This window comes from Mandrillus leucophaeus, unplaced genomic scaffold (genome assembly GCF_000951045.1).
Source record: "Mandrillus leucophaeus isolate KB7577 unplaced genomic scaffold, Mleu.le_1.0 Scaffold803, whole genome shotgun sequence".
NCBI classification, from domain to species: domain Eukaryota; kingdom Metazoa; phylum Chordata; class Mammalia; order Primates; family Cercopithecidae; genus Mandrillus; species Mandrillus leucophaeus.
The window spans coordinates 874084-890435 of NW_012108731.1; the positions used below are offsets into that span (position 1 = coordinate 874084).

At 41.8% G+C, this 16352-nt stretch overlaps 1 protein-coding gene across 4 annotated transcripts in view; it reads right to left on the reverse strand.

Moving 5' to 3' along the window:
- KIZ (kizuna centrosomal protein) overlaps positions 1-16352 on the reverse strand; it is a 121404-nt gene that overhangs the window by 8600 nt on the left and 96452 nt on the right. For all 4 annotated transcript variants that reach the window (XM_011967605.1, XM_011967604.1, XM_011967603.1 and 1 more), the window contains 2 exons: positions 8445-8549; positions 4818-4914 (listed from right to left, as the gene is read on the reverse strand). In XM_011967605.1, the coding sequence (XP_011822995.1) occupies positions 4818-4914; positions 8445-8549 (202 nt within the window). The remainder of the gene's footprint in view (positions 1-4817; positions 4915-8444; positions 8550-16352) is intronic.

Below are 16352 nucleotides of genomic sequence, written 5' to 3' on the forward strand. Positions count from 1 at the left end.
GATTGCTTGAGCCTGGGAGGCAAAGGTTGCAGTGAGCAGAGATCATGTCACTGCACTCCAGCCTGGGTGACAGAGTGAGACCCTGTCTCTAAATAAATAAATAAATGAAACGAAGCCTGCCCACTGTGGGAGGGAGGGTACTGGGAAATAGCTTCTATCCCTGCACTACAGATGATAACAGAAATAGCTAGGGAGACCACAGGAGGGGCATGCTGTACAGCCAGGTCTCTGCTTAGGAAACTTTCATAAGGTTGAGTTAAGCCTTGTAAAATCTAGAAGGCCTTAACCAGGTAAAAGAGTGGAACAGGAGCATTCCACTAAACGCCAGGGACATGAAATAGTGGGACATATGCGGCAATGACATGCGGTCTGGTTGTTAACTTTCTTGAGCAGGGGGACAAGGGGAGCTGGTTGGTAAGGGTGTGTAGACTGCCCGTGCTTGACAGGGGTGCAGGCAACAAGGGCCCCCTGAGAGATTTGTGGCAGCAAAGGTGGGTGTCAGATACTCATTCCTGGCCAGAGCCGGAGCAGGGGGTGGAATTTGGAGAAAAGAACAGAGAGAAAGCCTCATGCTAGTAAGACACTGACTCAATTTCATGGTCAATATCTTTTTATTTATTTTTTTTGAGACGGAGTTTTGCTCTGTCACCCAGGCTGGAGTGTAGTGGCACGATCTCGGTTCGCTGCAAACTGCCTCCTGGGTTCAAACAATTCTCCTGCCTCAGCCCCCTGAGTAGCTGGGATTACAGGCACCTGCCACCATGTCCAGCTAATTTTTGTATTTTTAGTAGAGATGGGGTTTCACCATGTTGGCCAGGCTGGTCTCGAACTCCTGACCTCAAGTGATCTGCCTGCCTTGGCCTCCCAAAGTGCTGGGATTACAGGTGTGAGCCACTGTGTCTGGCCTGTCATATCATTTTTTTAAAAAGAAAAAATAGCCATGGCCTATTAACAAATATACCCAAGTTATTGTGACTTTGAGGCCTCACCAATTGAGTGTGGCAATAAGACTCAGAGGGTCCTGCCAGGAGCACAGTCTATGACGTCCAGGATAAGGAGGAATGGCTCCCGGCAGGAAGTGTCCTTCCAGTTCTGAAGTCTAATTAGCAGGCTGAAAATAGCGAATTTATGAGAAGACATGGTCTTTAGACTCCAAATTCTAAAATTTTAAGTAATTTTTGACTGCTAGCGGAAATCAGTATTATAATTTCTAAAGGAGCAATTTCAGCTGGAACGTTCCCCAAAACAAACATATGTTTCTGAAAAACAGAAGGCAAAAAATAATCCAGAAAGAAAAAAATCCCAATGACTGTGCCAACAAATCTCTGTAAACACTAATTTTAGGTTTTAAAGGCCTACCAGTAATTTAACAAAGTCTGAGCGCCCCCTGATGGTTAATCAGGGGTCCTACAGAAGATGCCACTTTTAGCTACCTGAGGTCAACTTGTTAACTTTTCTCTTCAAATAATCAAGCAAGTCATTGTTCTTATTTGCTTTGTGCAGAAAAAACAAAGGATGTAGGCTTGTGATAAGAAACGTGACATGTTTAGGAAGCTGCCAATTCAGTGGAATTTAAGAACGGAGATGTGCCAAACCCAAAACAGAGAAGAGTGCTTTTATATAAGAACCTAAAGGACTTCCAGGAAAAACTCATTTTTATTTCACTGGACTATTGGTTCCTTATAATCTTTATGTTATCCTGGGGAAAACGGCACAGCCACCAGGCAAAGACAGAAAATGCCACCGCCCCCACCAGAGCATCAGCTGCAGGCTGGCGCCCTCCACTGGCCGCTCTGGTGGCTGCAAGGCTGGCACAGAATGACACCCATGGTGGCCCTGCCAGGGAACTGTGGCTGGGTGACTTCTGCTACCTTTCCCCCAGGCAATTATGCTGCAAGCACACACCCTTTCCTTTTGGTAAAACATTATCTGGTCCAACCAGTAAGCTGAAGTTACAAGGCAGGAACCAGCAAGCTAAGGGCAGGCTGTTAAAATATACTCTCCATTGAACAAATGGATCCGGGAGAGTGAAAACCGCTTGCTGGGGAAGGTAAAGCGAGACAATGTTTGCAGAGGAGAGGAAGCTCTGGCATGCACCCCTGAACAAAAGGGAACAAGTGGTCTTTACTTGGAGAACGGCTTCCTATTAGGACTCACTCCTTCGTACATTATGCCTTTCATCCCCACTCAACCACAAAATGATTTTGCTGAAGCAAATACAATGGTAGAAAAAGATTTACACTGAAAGAATCTTTAATAATAAACTGTTGCCAATCTGCCTACTTGCCCGTGATTTATAATACAATAAACATCGGATTCTATTACGGCTCATGCACTGAAGCTGCTGCTCTGAAAAAACGGCATATGAAAGCACCCGAACCCCACCACCATCACAATGAAATGAGCATGTATAAATGTGCTAAGAGTATCTCTTTGCATCTTTTATAGCTTGTGTGTATTAATCTGTAACGCTTATTAAGAAAGTCATTGCTATGCAAAGCAGCACCCAATCCCTTTCTCTGGCTTTTCAACAGGAGTGCACTGTTTAGCCAATAGGACAGACCCTCTGGCCCTCATTCTGCATTCATCACAGGCAACATTTGCACAATGTATCTCTCAAAGGCGGCTGAAAAGAAGGCCTTAATACTCATGTAAACAACTGCAAACCAATTACTTAATGAATCAGGCCCACACATAATGAGGTGCAGACAAAGAGCTATAAATGCATTTTTGCGCCCAAGCCGCTGCTTTAAAGTAAAATCCCTCAGCTGTAGTTTGGGCTTAACTAGCACATCATAATTATTGTCTCTAGGACATCAGAGGAAGCCATTTTTTTTTTTTTTTAGGTCCAGCGGGGTTTTTTTTTTTTTTTTTTTTTCTGAGGTTGCTCATCAGCTCACTGACAAAATAGAGCAAAGAAGAATTTTAAAAGTGCTACAGCAGCACTGCACTGTTATGTTTATTCTCAAGTACCGGGTTTCGAGACCACTTGTAAAAGCAATAAAGCACAAGGAGTGACTGCAGTAAGTGGGATCCTTAAATGTAAGCCTCTAAGAAATTTCAGTGAATCCAGCACAAACAGCAAAACTGGAGCTCTCCAAAGCCCAGGGTGGCGTATTAACAACACCAAACCCAGCACAAGAACCAAACTGTGACAAACAGCACGCCAAGCCTACGCACTCTGGGCCCAGACCTTTTCATCACTGGATTATTATCAAGTGCCTAGAACCAAGAGTTCCTTGAAGGCCTTTTTGTGTGTGTGTGTGTTTTTTTTTTTTTTTTTTTTTTTTTTTGCTTGTTTTCTTAAAGCGGATGATGAGATTACTTGTAATTTATTAGGAAATTCATTTCATACAGAAATACTAATAACAAAAGGCCTCTGCCTCAATTTGAAGGAGGAAAAAAGTTTGATTTTAGTTTAGTGAAATATAGACAAGATGTGAAATTATTAGGCTGAGAAATGTTCTACAAAATCCAATTGCTTTCTCAATGTCTTTAAACATTTCCCAAAGAACCTATGTAAAGACTGTTTAGGAAGAACTGGGTTTTTTAGTGCCTCTATATATTATTAAGCCAAATGGTAACATTCGGCCCTGAAAACTATCTGTAGAATTTACTGTCTTTTAAAATTTCTTGTAGGAGACCTAGAACTTGAATTTATAATATAATCGTAATAACATAATACTTTTAACACTCTTCCTGTCCCATTTACCTCCCATTTCCTTCAAAAATATGGATGAAAACTCAGGCATTAAAAATAATAACTTCTGATAATTAAATGAGTTATCTCCCTAAAACTGAACTTGTCAAGTTTCTAAAACCCATAATCTTAGAAATTCAGTCTCATTTTAATATATACTCCAGGTTCTAAAAACACTGTATTGTTTTATAAAATATGAATAAAAATAGGATTTTTTTATTTAAAAAATTCGACATTCCTGGCTCAAATCATTTTCTCTTATGGAACATTGTATGTTATACTAGAAATGTAAAGTTCCTGTTCTAAAATTTCATCACAAACAAGCAGTTAATTCAAATGTAATATAATCATCTGAAGGACATCTTTTTACTGAGCAATGCTGTTCCAAAAGGAAAGTTGCTATGCCATTTTAAACAATATTTAGCTCAAAGCAAAAGAGCAAGGTATTTCATCAGATGACGGCTGATATTCCCATCTATAAATTCTAAGTGACCTGAAGCTACTGGGATTAGTATTTTATGTTAATGACAAATTCGGCACACAACTCTCTTAGCACTGGTCAAAAAACTTACAAGAAGTGAGTGCTACAGTTTGACAAATGTGAAGAGATAAATTTTGTTCTTTATGGAAAATAAGCAAGAAAGTATTAAAAAGGAAAGAATAATCTACCCTAAATACTTGGTTAAAAAAAGAGAAAAATAAAAATGAATATCCAGCAATTACTAGTTTATATATTAGCCATCACAAAAAGAAGAAACATGCCACTTTACTTCTTTTAAGGCCTGATGTTTTCTCTCTGCCCTTTTTTCTGACAACCTCCATTGTGTGGTCTCTAAGCAGTCCTACTGCGAGCAGCTGTAGACGCTAATTTGTGGTTCACTGAGGTGTCAATTGAGTCTTAAACCAAGGAAACAACAGCTGCAAAACAATACTTGGCTCTGGTGCAAATATTTTCAAAGGTAGACTAAAGTTTCAACTGTTATTTTAGATAAACAAAAACCCAAACCATAACCCTCCAAGTCACACAACAAAATAATATGCAGCTAGAGTTTAATTCATTGCATTGTGACATTTCTCATCTTGTTGCTGCTATTCAGAAAGGCTTTCACAACTTTACCTTGACAAAGGACTTCCTTCACTAGATGAAAAACTAGCTTCCAACGCAATTTTGTTAGCTGTCTTTGTCTCGAACGCACCGCTGCCAATATTCAAACCTGTGATAAGCGTAAACATGGAGAGTGAGGGTTAGCTGTCATGCCGCCACGGGACAAAATGAATAAAGTGGCCTCACAGTAAGTTCGGTGAAACAAACGCCAGCAGAGGAAGAATCTGTTCAAGCCACAGAAGGCAAGGGAGCTTCTGAGGCAGAGAATGAAATGCTGGTAGAACATTGAAAGGGAGTGGGGCGCTTTCCTGTGATACCTAAACAGTAGCCACAAAAAGTGAAAACTGAAATCATCCAAAGAGTTCAATTTTAAATGACCAAGATGCACATGGAGGCATATGGATCTCTACTGTGTCACAAAGCACTGGATAATTCCCATTGTTATAACACACGGGTAGCAAACCAGGGCTCAGAAATAATTGAGACCCCTGGATAACAGTTACCCACCTTATCCACTCTTAAGCCCCTCTGTAAAATCCTCTATTTTCCATCCCATAGAGGAGAAAGAATCTCCACTGAAAATCATCAAGGCCACTCTTTACCAGCCTCTAAAGGTTGAGGAGGAAGATGCACACTCCACCTCTTTCTCTGGAGCCAGAGACTTGGATATTCCCACAATGCCCCCAGTTTGCAGGGCAACCCCTGACCTTTGCCTTCTGGGAGTTCTCAGCCTTGGATGTTTCTGCTACAGGTCTGCTTCTTAATTGGCAGTCACAATCAGAGACACAGCATGCGTGGGCATCTCTGCAGAAAGCATTTGCTGAGTTTCTAACCTGGAATCTGCCTGCTTGCATGTACACCCTGCAGCAAAGTGATTATTTTAAAAATGTGTCCACATTCAGCCCAAAGAGGGTGTCCACATGCTTACCAGGAGGAGGTCTTTTCAGACATGAAAACTAAGGCTCAAGGTTTATTTAAGAAGCTTTCCTCAGGACAGGTCCACAGACTCAGAAGTAAGTGAAACATGCACTGCTTCTTCATTAGATTTGGGGTGGGCTCCTTGAGCGCAGAGTGCACTCTGCTACTTCTAACAACACTGTGAAGCTGCCCTATACCCTCCAGTCCACTTTCTGTTTTTCTCTGGGACTCAGATAAGTCCTTAGGATCAGAATGAGAGTAAGGGTAAAAGATAACACACAGCCAAAGGATCTGACTACAATGACAGTGACAGCAAACACAGGCAGGAGCACTTTGAGTATGGGGCAAGGGAAATGAATTTAGGGGTGCCTGACTATATAACCTAGAGTGTCATTTCATTTATGAACAAATTAATAAAAATGCATTAAGTACTAGGTTATTAATAGTACCATAATCCATAATTTCAGATACACATCCAAGGGATTACAACTTATATGTCAAATTTACTCATCTTTTTTTTGTTTGTTTTTTGAGACAGGGTCTGGCTCTGTCACCCAGGCTGGAGTGCAGTGGTGTGACCTTAGCTCACTGCAACCTCTGCCTCCTGGGTTCAAGCCATTCTCCTACCTCAGCCTCCTGAGTAGCTGAAGCACCTGTCACCATGTCTAGCTAATTTTTGTATTTTTAGTAGAGACAGGGTTTCATCATATTGGCCAGGCTGGTCTTAAACTCATGACCTCAGGTGATCTGCCTGCCTTGGCCTCCCAAAGTGCTGGGATTACAGGTGTGAGCCACAGTGCCCAGCCAAATTTACTTATCTTTTGCACTTGTCCAATTAACTACTGAAAATAACACTTACCAGAAACAGATGTGTGGAGTCACTTTCCAAAGTATGTGTGTCATTTATCTAGCTGAAAGGCTCTGAGCAAGGTGTTACTCTCCTGGGGACTCATTTGTAAAATAGGAGTGTTGAATACATTCTTTCTAATATCCCTCTGGATTCAAATTCCATGACTCAAATGTGAAGAAGGTCATGGAAAGCAAACAGTTAAGAGTTTGCAAGTGATGACAATCTCCATCAGGACAGAGGCCCTGTTTTATAACTCAATAAACTACAATGTCTTATGTTCAAATCACCCCTACCACCGCAATGGCTGGCTCTTCTAGGGGGCTTTTCACTGTCAGGCACTGTGCTGGGCACTTAACATGCAGTGGCTCACCAAATCCTTAAAACCACCAAAATAACTGAATTTTGCCACAACTGACTTTAACCACTAATATTATCTAGGAAATAGCTCTCCAAATACAGCTAAGTCTGATGGACCGTAAGTATGTCCCTCAAAAATATCTGTCTGAAAGAGACATTTTTTGTTTATTTTTTAGATAGGGTCTTGCTCTGTTGCCCAGTGCAATGGTGTGATCATAGCTTGCTGCAGCCTCAAACTTCTGGGCTCAAGTGATCCTCTTGCCTTATTAGCCTCTTAAGTAGCTAGTAGTATAGGAACATGCTAAAACGTGTGGTTAATTTTTAAATTTTTTGTAAAAACAGTGTCTTGCTTTGCCCAGGCTGGTCTTGGGACTCCTGGCCTCAAGCACCTCTCTCACCATAGCCTCCCAAAATGCTGGGATTACAGGCATGAGCCACTGTGCCTGGCTGAAGAAGACATCCTTGAGACAACCAGGAAATCTGAATATGGACTGGGAATTACATGCTATTTAGAAATCACTGTTCATTCTGCTAAGTGAAATTATGGCATGGTGGCTAAGAAAGTCAATGTGGATTTCCTTCTGTATTAATCCATTTACTCTCACAAAGGAAAGTGAGGTAACTTATGCTTTAAAAACTGGTATAATGAAAGGAAAACCACTGGAAATAATAGATGTACAATAACAAAGCACAAAAAAACAAAATTACAATTAAAACAAAATCCTAGATTGAAGGAACTATAACTAAGCTTAAAATTTAGCTTTCCTGACTGCACATGGTGGCTCACACCTGTAATCCCAACTCTTCGAGAGACCAAGGCAGGTGGATAGCTTGAGTCCAGGAGTTTGAAACCAGCCTGAGCAACATGGCAAAACCCTCTCTCTACAAAAAAATACAAAAATTAGCTGAGTGTGGTGGTGTGCACCTGTAGTCTCAGCTACTTGGGAGGCTGAGGTGGGAAGATTGCTTGAGACTGGTAGGTTGAGGCTTCAGTAAGCCATCATGCCACTGTACTCCAGCCTGGGAGACAGAGCAAGACCCTGTCTCAAAAATAATAAATAAATAAACAAATAAATAAAATTTAGCATTCCTGGGATTTATAATCCTTTCAGTAAAATAACTAAAAATCCCCCAACATTCTGGTGAGGGAAAGCAGCCCAGTACAACACTGCCCATTGAATGACAAAGACACTAGTAGTCGTGGGGAAGAGAAGGAATTTGGGTGTGTCTTCCCAGGGTCACTGATGACAAGTCACTATCATGACATGCTTGGCAGAATCCAGGGCCTGGGAGGGCCACTGCCGTGCTGGCCAGCACATGTCTAGGACACAACAAAAGGGCTTTTCCACATGTCCGTTTGCCAAGGATAAAAAAAGGACTAACTCATTCTGTCCTGGTGACAGCTCGTTACAGAGCAAACTCCAGAAACCTTCAAAAAGAATAACCACCCTTCCCTGAACACAGCCCTGCCCGCCACTTTGGGCCCCTGGACACTGCCATCTGCTCTTACTTACCTGACAAGTGTGACACAGAAGCATCTGCCTTTTGAAACCTGTTTTCAGTTTGATTTGTATTATCCTGAAGGGTAGCCTTCTTCAGCAACTGGTAGGCTTCTGTTTCTATTGATTAAAGAAAAACACAGAAATACCACATTTTTTACTGCCCAGAAAGCAGCTTTTAAAATTCTTCCTATGAGATGAACACTTCTCAAATGCATGCAAATTATTATTTTTTGAACTGTCACGTTTTAGACATTCTAAAAATAAAAACAATTTAGTTGAAACCAGGTTTCAAGACTCAAAGACAAGTTGTATGAGTTTATTTGAGGCAGCCAAATTCTAGTCTGTGGGTCTGTGGATAGGTTCACCATCACAGTAAAACAGTTTCACTTCCCTCTGGGCCTTGTAGAGGAATGAGCCAGAATGAACCAGAAAAGAAAGCAAGCCTTCCTAGGTTGCCAGGTCACTCAGAAACTCTCTTTGCTCTGGCTCTTGGGCTCTCACACTCAAGTGCAGGGGCTCTGGGACAGGGCTGGGGGAATGGGAAGAGGGTCAGGAAGGGTGGTGACAGCTGGATGAGTTCAGAGTCCCACAGCTGAGGAAATCTAACCAAGTCTTGCCACGGGGAAGGAGCGAGAACGGGTTTGCAGAGAGCAAAGCCAGGCGTCCACAGGGATCAGCGGCAGCCTGCACATGCTCATGTTCATAGGATGCTCTTGGCCATGCAGTGCTTCTAATGGCATCTGCTATAAGTGAAATTGGGGAAGACTGTTGGGAAAAACAGTAAACAAAAATACATAAAGAACCTGAGTGACACAACCCTCCCCATTACTCTAAATTTCAAGAGCACCCAGATGAAATGCAGGATGAAGAATCAGAGTTTCAGCACAAACATAACAAAACAGCATCCATGTCTACATCTTCAACATAACACAAAAGGAGTCCCACTGTCAATGCCAGGGGCTGGCAACAGGTTGGATTCCTGCTTTCGCTGGCTTCATTTAAGGACTTAACCATGAGACCCTATTACTGGATTAAAACTACCATCACACTGAAGAATAAAAATACAACTTACCTTGCCCTACTGAAAATCAGTCAAGATAAAAATGAGTACTTAAAATGAACATTATACTTTGGAATATTAAATACTATATAATTAAAATACATACAGATCAGGGATTCTTTGCTCTGAAGATAATAAATTCTAAGGCAACACTTTTTTAACATTGCTGGATTGTGAAATCAGTTTAGGTCATTGAAACTAGTATTTTGAAAAATCTAATAAAGAAAACGTCAGAAACAGTGCATACAGAGGGGAAAGTGCTGTTTTGTGTAATGTGTGTGTGTGGGGGGCGGGGGGGTGCTGGGGTGAAAGTGTTTCCTGGTGAGGCTGGTCGCACTGTCCTAGGATGGCTCCAATGGGATGGTGTCGTGATGCCCTTCGGCTAATCCTAATATCCGTGTTACTTCAAATACACTGTAAGGTAACTGTGAAAGAGGGACAATATTAATAAAATCAAAGACAGAGTGTCTGAATTTCTAAAGGTAAGAAATCAGTGTAAAAGAGGTAAAAATGCCCTGTTTTGTTTTTATTTTATAAAAAATCAACCAAAAAGTTTTTCAGCTCTCAGGATACAACTCCAGATCTTAATGACCCCATGTTATTTCTACATTCAATTAAACTTATTTCGTCAAGGAAAAGATAGCAAAGATGGGAACTTAAAAAAAAAGGAGCAGCTTCTTGATAAACAAAGCCTCCTGGCCACTGGAAGCTGGAGCTGTGCACTGCAAATTCATTTCTCCATTGTCGGAAGGCAAATCACTTGACTCCAGTGAGACGGCGCTCCTGCTTCTCAGAAACCAGGAAAACGTGTCACTGGCAATCAGAAGGGGATTTCTGTGAGAAGTATCAAGCTAGTAGTCCTGAGGTAATTTCAGATTTGGGGGGGCATTAAGCATTCTGCCCAAACAGAAGAAGGGCTGATAGTATTACTGGTTTGAGGTTAGCAAGGGAGGAAACTGCCAATGTGAAGTGAAATCACTTCTAGCAACAAGGCACCATTCTGATACTCTGGAAAAGACGAGCCCTTTCTATGCTCCACACTTTCCATCTGGTCCCCCTCCCTTCCTTCCTGAAGAGTGAGAGCTCAGGAGCTTTTGGCTAACCACCCATCCTGAGATGGCTCACTCTCCTGCTCCATTCAACCAGAGCCTACCACTTCCCAATCACCTCACTGGTGTTTCATCCTTAAGCCTCTGTGGCCCTTCTCCAAGCAGAGTCACCAAAGCCCAGCTGGGCAGTTTTTATTTGGGATGCAGCTGCCCTGACCTGAGTCATAAAGGACTGGCAAGATCAGGCTGAGGACTGCTGGGCACATCTCTCACCCCCAATCCCAGTGCGCACTCTCTCCAATGGTTTAAAGGCAAAGTGAAGTTTAAAAGGTACAAAGATGAAGTGCATTCACCTAGAGGAATGACACTCACTGAGGCAGGACCACAGATGTCAAAGCAGGAGAGGGCAGAGAGCCTAGCACTGTTGCCGCCCAACCGAGGATCAGATGCACCAGAGCTGGAGTCGCTCTCCCTATGCATCACCCCCCTATTTAGTCAGAATTGTTGCACAAAACTATTTATGAAAGTCTGAGAGATGATCTACATAGGAAAAACAAAATTAATAAGGGTTGGTTAAAACAAATTAGAAGTGGTTAAAGGATACATAGTCTGCATAGAACAAGGTCAGAGAAGGGAAGGAAAGTTCAGGTATTGCAAAAAGACTGGACAGGATGGGCATTGTGGATGCAGATGCCTCTGGGGCCAAGCAAGTACCTCCAAGAAGTGACTATGGCCAGGCAGGAGCAGCAGGAAGTGCCTGCCCTGTAGCAGGCAAGGAGGCACATGACTTGTCCATAGAGCACAGCTGCTCCTTGGCTCCAGCCAATTGCTGCCTGGTGGGAAGGTGGGCCTGGTCTTGCCAGACTTCTGCCTTTTCTTTCTTCTTTTTAAAAATAAAACACTGCACAGACAAAACAGAACATATTTGTAGCCTCGAAACTAGATGGTAGTGAGCAACTTTTTGTGTTCACTGAAAGTGGTACAAGAACACTTAGGGAAAAACTGCAGCCAAATAATACAAGCTAGATATCAGGAAAAGCTTTCTTGTTGAAAGGGTTGTTGGAACATGTTATCCAGGGAGGATGCATCAGCTGTATGAAGATTTTTAAGGGGCTGTCTGTATCAAACAGACCAGGTTTCAGACTCTGGAGGCAAGAGTGTATTTTTTTTAGGAGTTCTCAAACAAATCAGACATCCTCCTGAAACAGCCCAGAAGACTTGGCCGGGACGCTAGTTTCATGAAGCAAGAGTGTAAAGCTATAGATGTGAGGTTTGTGGTAATTCAGGCCCAGGATTTTTTAGAAGAAACACAGAGATGAACCAAGCAGTTAAAAGCTCCACTTTGTTGCTGCTCTGCAAATTCATAGTTATTAAATGAATGAACAAATAAAGGAGCAAAAGTAACGAATCAAGAAGTTCAAGTCAGTCTGTTACAAACAAGGTAGGGACAAAGTCAATATATTTCCAAGGGAAAAAGATTTTTGTTTTCTCAGCTGCAAGTAAACTGTAAGTCTGAAAATCTGAGGATTGGGTGTTTGCTTTAATGGTTTCACTTCTAGCCTGACTCAGAAATCCAGGGAAACACTTCCTCCCATTAGTAAAGTTAAACTCTCAGAAAATACTGAGTAGTGAAAATGTTTAGATTAGACAAACATTTCTAAAGAATACAATCATTTTCAGATGGAATGTTCTGATACACACAGAAACAAACACACACGCATGCTCAAGCTTTCAGTTCTGAATCTTTGTTCAAGCATTGATTATATATTCAAATCTGTGTCAAGACTTAGTTTAAAAAGTAGAAAATATTGTAGTTCAAAATGTAAGGCAAGGCAAGGAGGGACATCCCATGCAGTCTACAGCTCCAGAAGGTGAAAATCTATCCTTGTCTATTAACTCTTGACTGATGACATGAGATAAATGTATTTTCCCTTACTTTGTTACATAAGCTGCCTGAACCCAATCATCTATCTTTCTGCAAAGTGCTGAAGGATCGCTGAGACTGTTTTTTTTTTTTTCTTTTTGATATGCGTTTTGTGTCTGGAAAATAGAAACAGCTACAGAAAGAAAGTGAAAACATGCTGAATAAAGAGGTGGGAGAGAGATGATGCTGAGGAGAGGAGAAAGAAAAAGCCTCAACTTCTTATCTGTTTTCCTCTTTTATATGCAAATGTACACCTGCTAAAATACTTCTAAATCTACAAATAAAAAGAAAATATCTGATGAACAAGTGCTTTTAACACCCCATTACAAGAGCCAGACAAACACATGGTTCACCAGTCTCTAAGGGGTGTCTTGGAGGCAGGGAATCTGCCCATTGCTTTTGCAGAAATCCTTAATGAAAAAAAGAGTTGGGCTCGGAGAAAAAATAACAAAGGGAGATGCAAACAATACTATCACTACGGCTAAAAAACCGACCTTGAACTGACAGAGAACTGGGCATGTTTGAGTAAGGAAGGATAATTGCTATTTCTATATGAAGCTAAAACAAAATCTGAAAAATATTCTCTGTCCACTGAGTTTCTCAGTATTGTTACTTTTCACATATTTCTACACCTACGTGTTTTTTCAAATTGTACTACGTGTGTTGCTGACACTGCAAACTCGGTCATTTTTGCAAAATAAAATAAAAATTGTGAGATATGTTTCTTAAGTTACTTCAAAAGATAAATATTAACACTGAGAATCCAGAAATCATTTGCCTAGTAATCTACTTAAATAAAAATAAGGGCCGGGCGGGGTGGCTCACGCCTGTAATCCCAGCACTTAGGGAGGCTGAGGCAGGTGGATCACTTGAGGTCGGGAGTTCGAGACCAGCCTGACCAAAATGGAGAAACTGTAACTACACCATTGCATGGTGGCACATGTCTGTAGTCCCAGCTACTTGGGAGGCTGAGGCAGCAGAAAAGCTTGAACCCGGGAGGCGGAGGTTGCGGTGAGCAAAGATCGTGCCATTGCACTCTAGCCTGGGCAACAAGAATGAAACTCCATCTCAAAAAAAATAAATAAATAATAAGGAAATAGGGCCGGGCACAGTGGCTCACACCTGTAATCCCAGCACTTTCAGAGGCTGAGATGGGTGGATCACTTGAGGTCAGGAGTTTAAGACCAGCCTGACCAACATGGTGAAACCCTGTCTCCACTATAAATACAAAAATATAAAAATTAGCTGGGCACAGTGGCAGGCACCTGTAATCCCAGCTACTCAGGAGGTTGAGGCACGAGAATCACTTGAACCTGGGAGGTGGAGATTGCAGTGAGCCGAGATCACATCACTGCACTCCAGCCTGGGTAAGAGAGCAAGACTCTGTCTCTGAAAAAAAAAAAAAAAAAAAAAAAAAAAAGAGAGAGAGAGAGAGAGAGAAAATAGGATAGGGCTGCTTTCGCAATTCTGAAAATACAAAAAAAAGGATTTTTTTTTTTAAAGGCAGGAAGATACACAAGTTTGGGTCCATAACCAGAATCACTTTTCATGTCTCGACTTTCTGCAGTAAACTCCACTCCACCTGTATAGACCTGGGCCTGCAAGTTCCATTGTCAAGGTTGCTCTCTGCGCTCTCCGGAAGAGGGCCGATGCATGAGAAGAGACCCACCTAATTCACATGAGTTGTCTGGCACTACTTCAGAAAATAGAGATTTATGTCATAGTCCTAATTTCTATGGGTCAACTCAACAATTAAACCTGAAAACAAATTCCAGGCTTGAAACTGATCTTTAACTGACATTCCCCAAATGAGCTGGAACACTTTTGCTTGCCATTTAACACTGTTCAGTCGTGAGAGGTGAATTTTCAACTCTCAACCTCATGACACCTTTAACTTTTCAACTTGAGTAATCCTGGTCAGAAAGCTGTATTTTATTGATATAAATAGCTTTTTAAAAAACAGTATATTTTAGCCCTTTGTACGCAATGATTTATTTAATGAGAGAAATTAGAAATGGCAATATTATCTTTACCATTATTTATGATAGGTGCAGGAATAATTACTATAGATGAACTGGATGCTAAAAATGTAAAATATGAAGAAGTCCATCCTCATTCCCTGTAGTTGGTTGAATAGTGTTGTTCCCCTCAACCCGACAAACTCATGTCCTCCCAGAACCTCAGAATGTGACCTTATTTGGAAATAGGTTCTTTACAGACATATTAGTTAAGGTTCCCGAGATGAAATCATTCTGCATTTACCGTGGGCCCTAAATCCCATTTCTGATGTTCTTCTAAGAAGAGCAGACACAAAGACACAGAAGAGAAGGCCAAGTGAAGACAGAGGCAGAGACGGGGCTTATACTCCCACAAGCCAGGAGCCACCAGCTAGTGCCTTCAGAGGCAAGGGCCCTGCTGATGCCTGGATTTCAGACTTCTAGCTCTCAGAACTGTGAGAGAGTGCATTTCTGTTGTTTTAAGTTTGTGATTCTTTGTTACAACAGCCCTAGGAAAATAATACACTCCAACCTCTGATTTTATTAAAATATTTAAAGCTCGATTTCGTCTTTCAGAGTCTTCTGTGTAAAATAAGGGTGCTTCACAACAGGACCCATAAGGGTTCTTTTGAACTGAGACCCCTGCTCCATAGTTCTCAAACCTAAGAAGTTACCTGGATGTGTTACAAAGTACTTATGCCTGGGTGCCACTCCCAGAGGTTCAGAAATAATTGCACAAGGGTGTGGCTGGGGCATGGGTATGTTCTAAAACTCTACATGGGATTCTACCATGAGCCACTGGGGAGAATTTCTCTGGCATTTATGAGTTCATCTCCTTGAAGGTAGAAGCATCCAGTCCAGAAGATCCATCAGAAAGATACCTTTCATCCTTTAATGACCAGGTTAAATAAACAGCACTGTCCTGCAATATAATGAGGACTGTTTTGCTATGGCAAGTAGCAGGGAGCAGGCTCCATGGGTGAAGCCCCAGCAGGCTGAGCCCTGGCACAGAGACAGGGCCATGTGGACTTTCAATGGACAATCCAGCAACATATGGCGGTTCCCCTGGTTTGGCACAAGCTGGGGGTTTCCTGTACCAGGCACAATCGGTAACATGTCTCGACTGATTCTTGTCAGGAAAGTGCTTCTGGGACAGGACAGGTGAAGCACATTCTCGGTAAAGCCTCAGTAGTAGCAGTGTTATGCCACTGTGCTTTGGGAGCCCAAAGTCATCACTGCAGTCTTTCCTCCCAGGATAAATCCAGTCACCAGTGACAACCTAGCCACTGTATCTTTCCAGCCCTTTTCCGAATTGATGTAAAACTCAAGCAATCACATTTTGGGAAGCACTGCCTAGAACTCCAAGTGGCACCCTCCAAATCTAAGCTGACCTCCTGGAAAGATTCTAAATGGATGTCTTAGGAAATATGCAAGGAAATATTACCTTGCATATTTCAGCTTGCCAAAGAATATCCATGAGGAATGGCACAGTCAGGCAACCACTTTCAACACAGCTTGACCAAGAGAATTGGTGTCAAAAGAACGACAGGCTGAATGGACATTCTTAGAGGCTTAATCCTCTTGAGATAAAAGCTGAGAGCCCTTTTCACATGGAGCTTAAGGAGACTAGTTTTGCCAGGATGGGCACGTGGGGTGGGAAAAGTACTGGTGGAGTGAATGATTGAAAGAGATAGTATTCTGTCCTGAATCAACAAGCATTTAAGAAAATTCCTTAATATCCCCATTTTTATTCATTTGACAAATTAAGTGCCCACTCTGTGCCAGATACTGTGCTAGGTTCTGTATTTTTATGACATTTAGCATAGCTGCATCATCTGCTAAAATTAAAACTCACTTAATGCTGAAAGGTAAATTTAGTGTGAATACAAA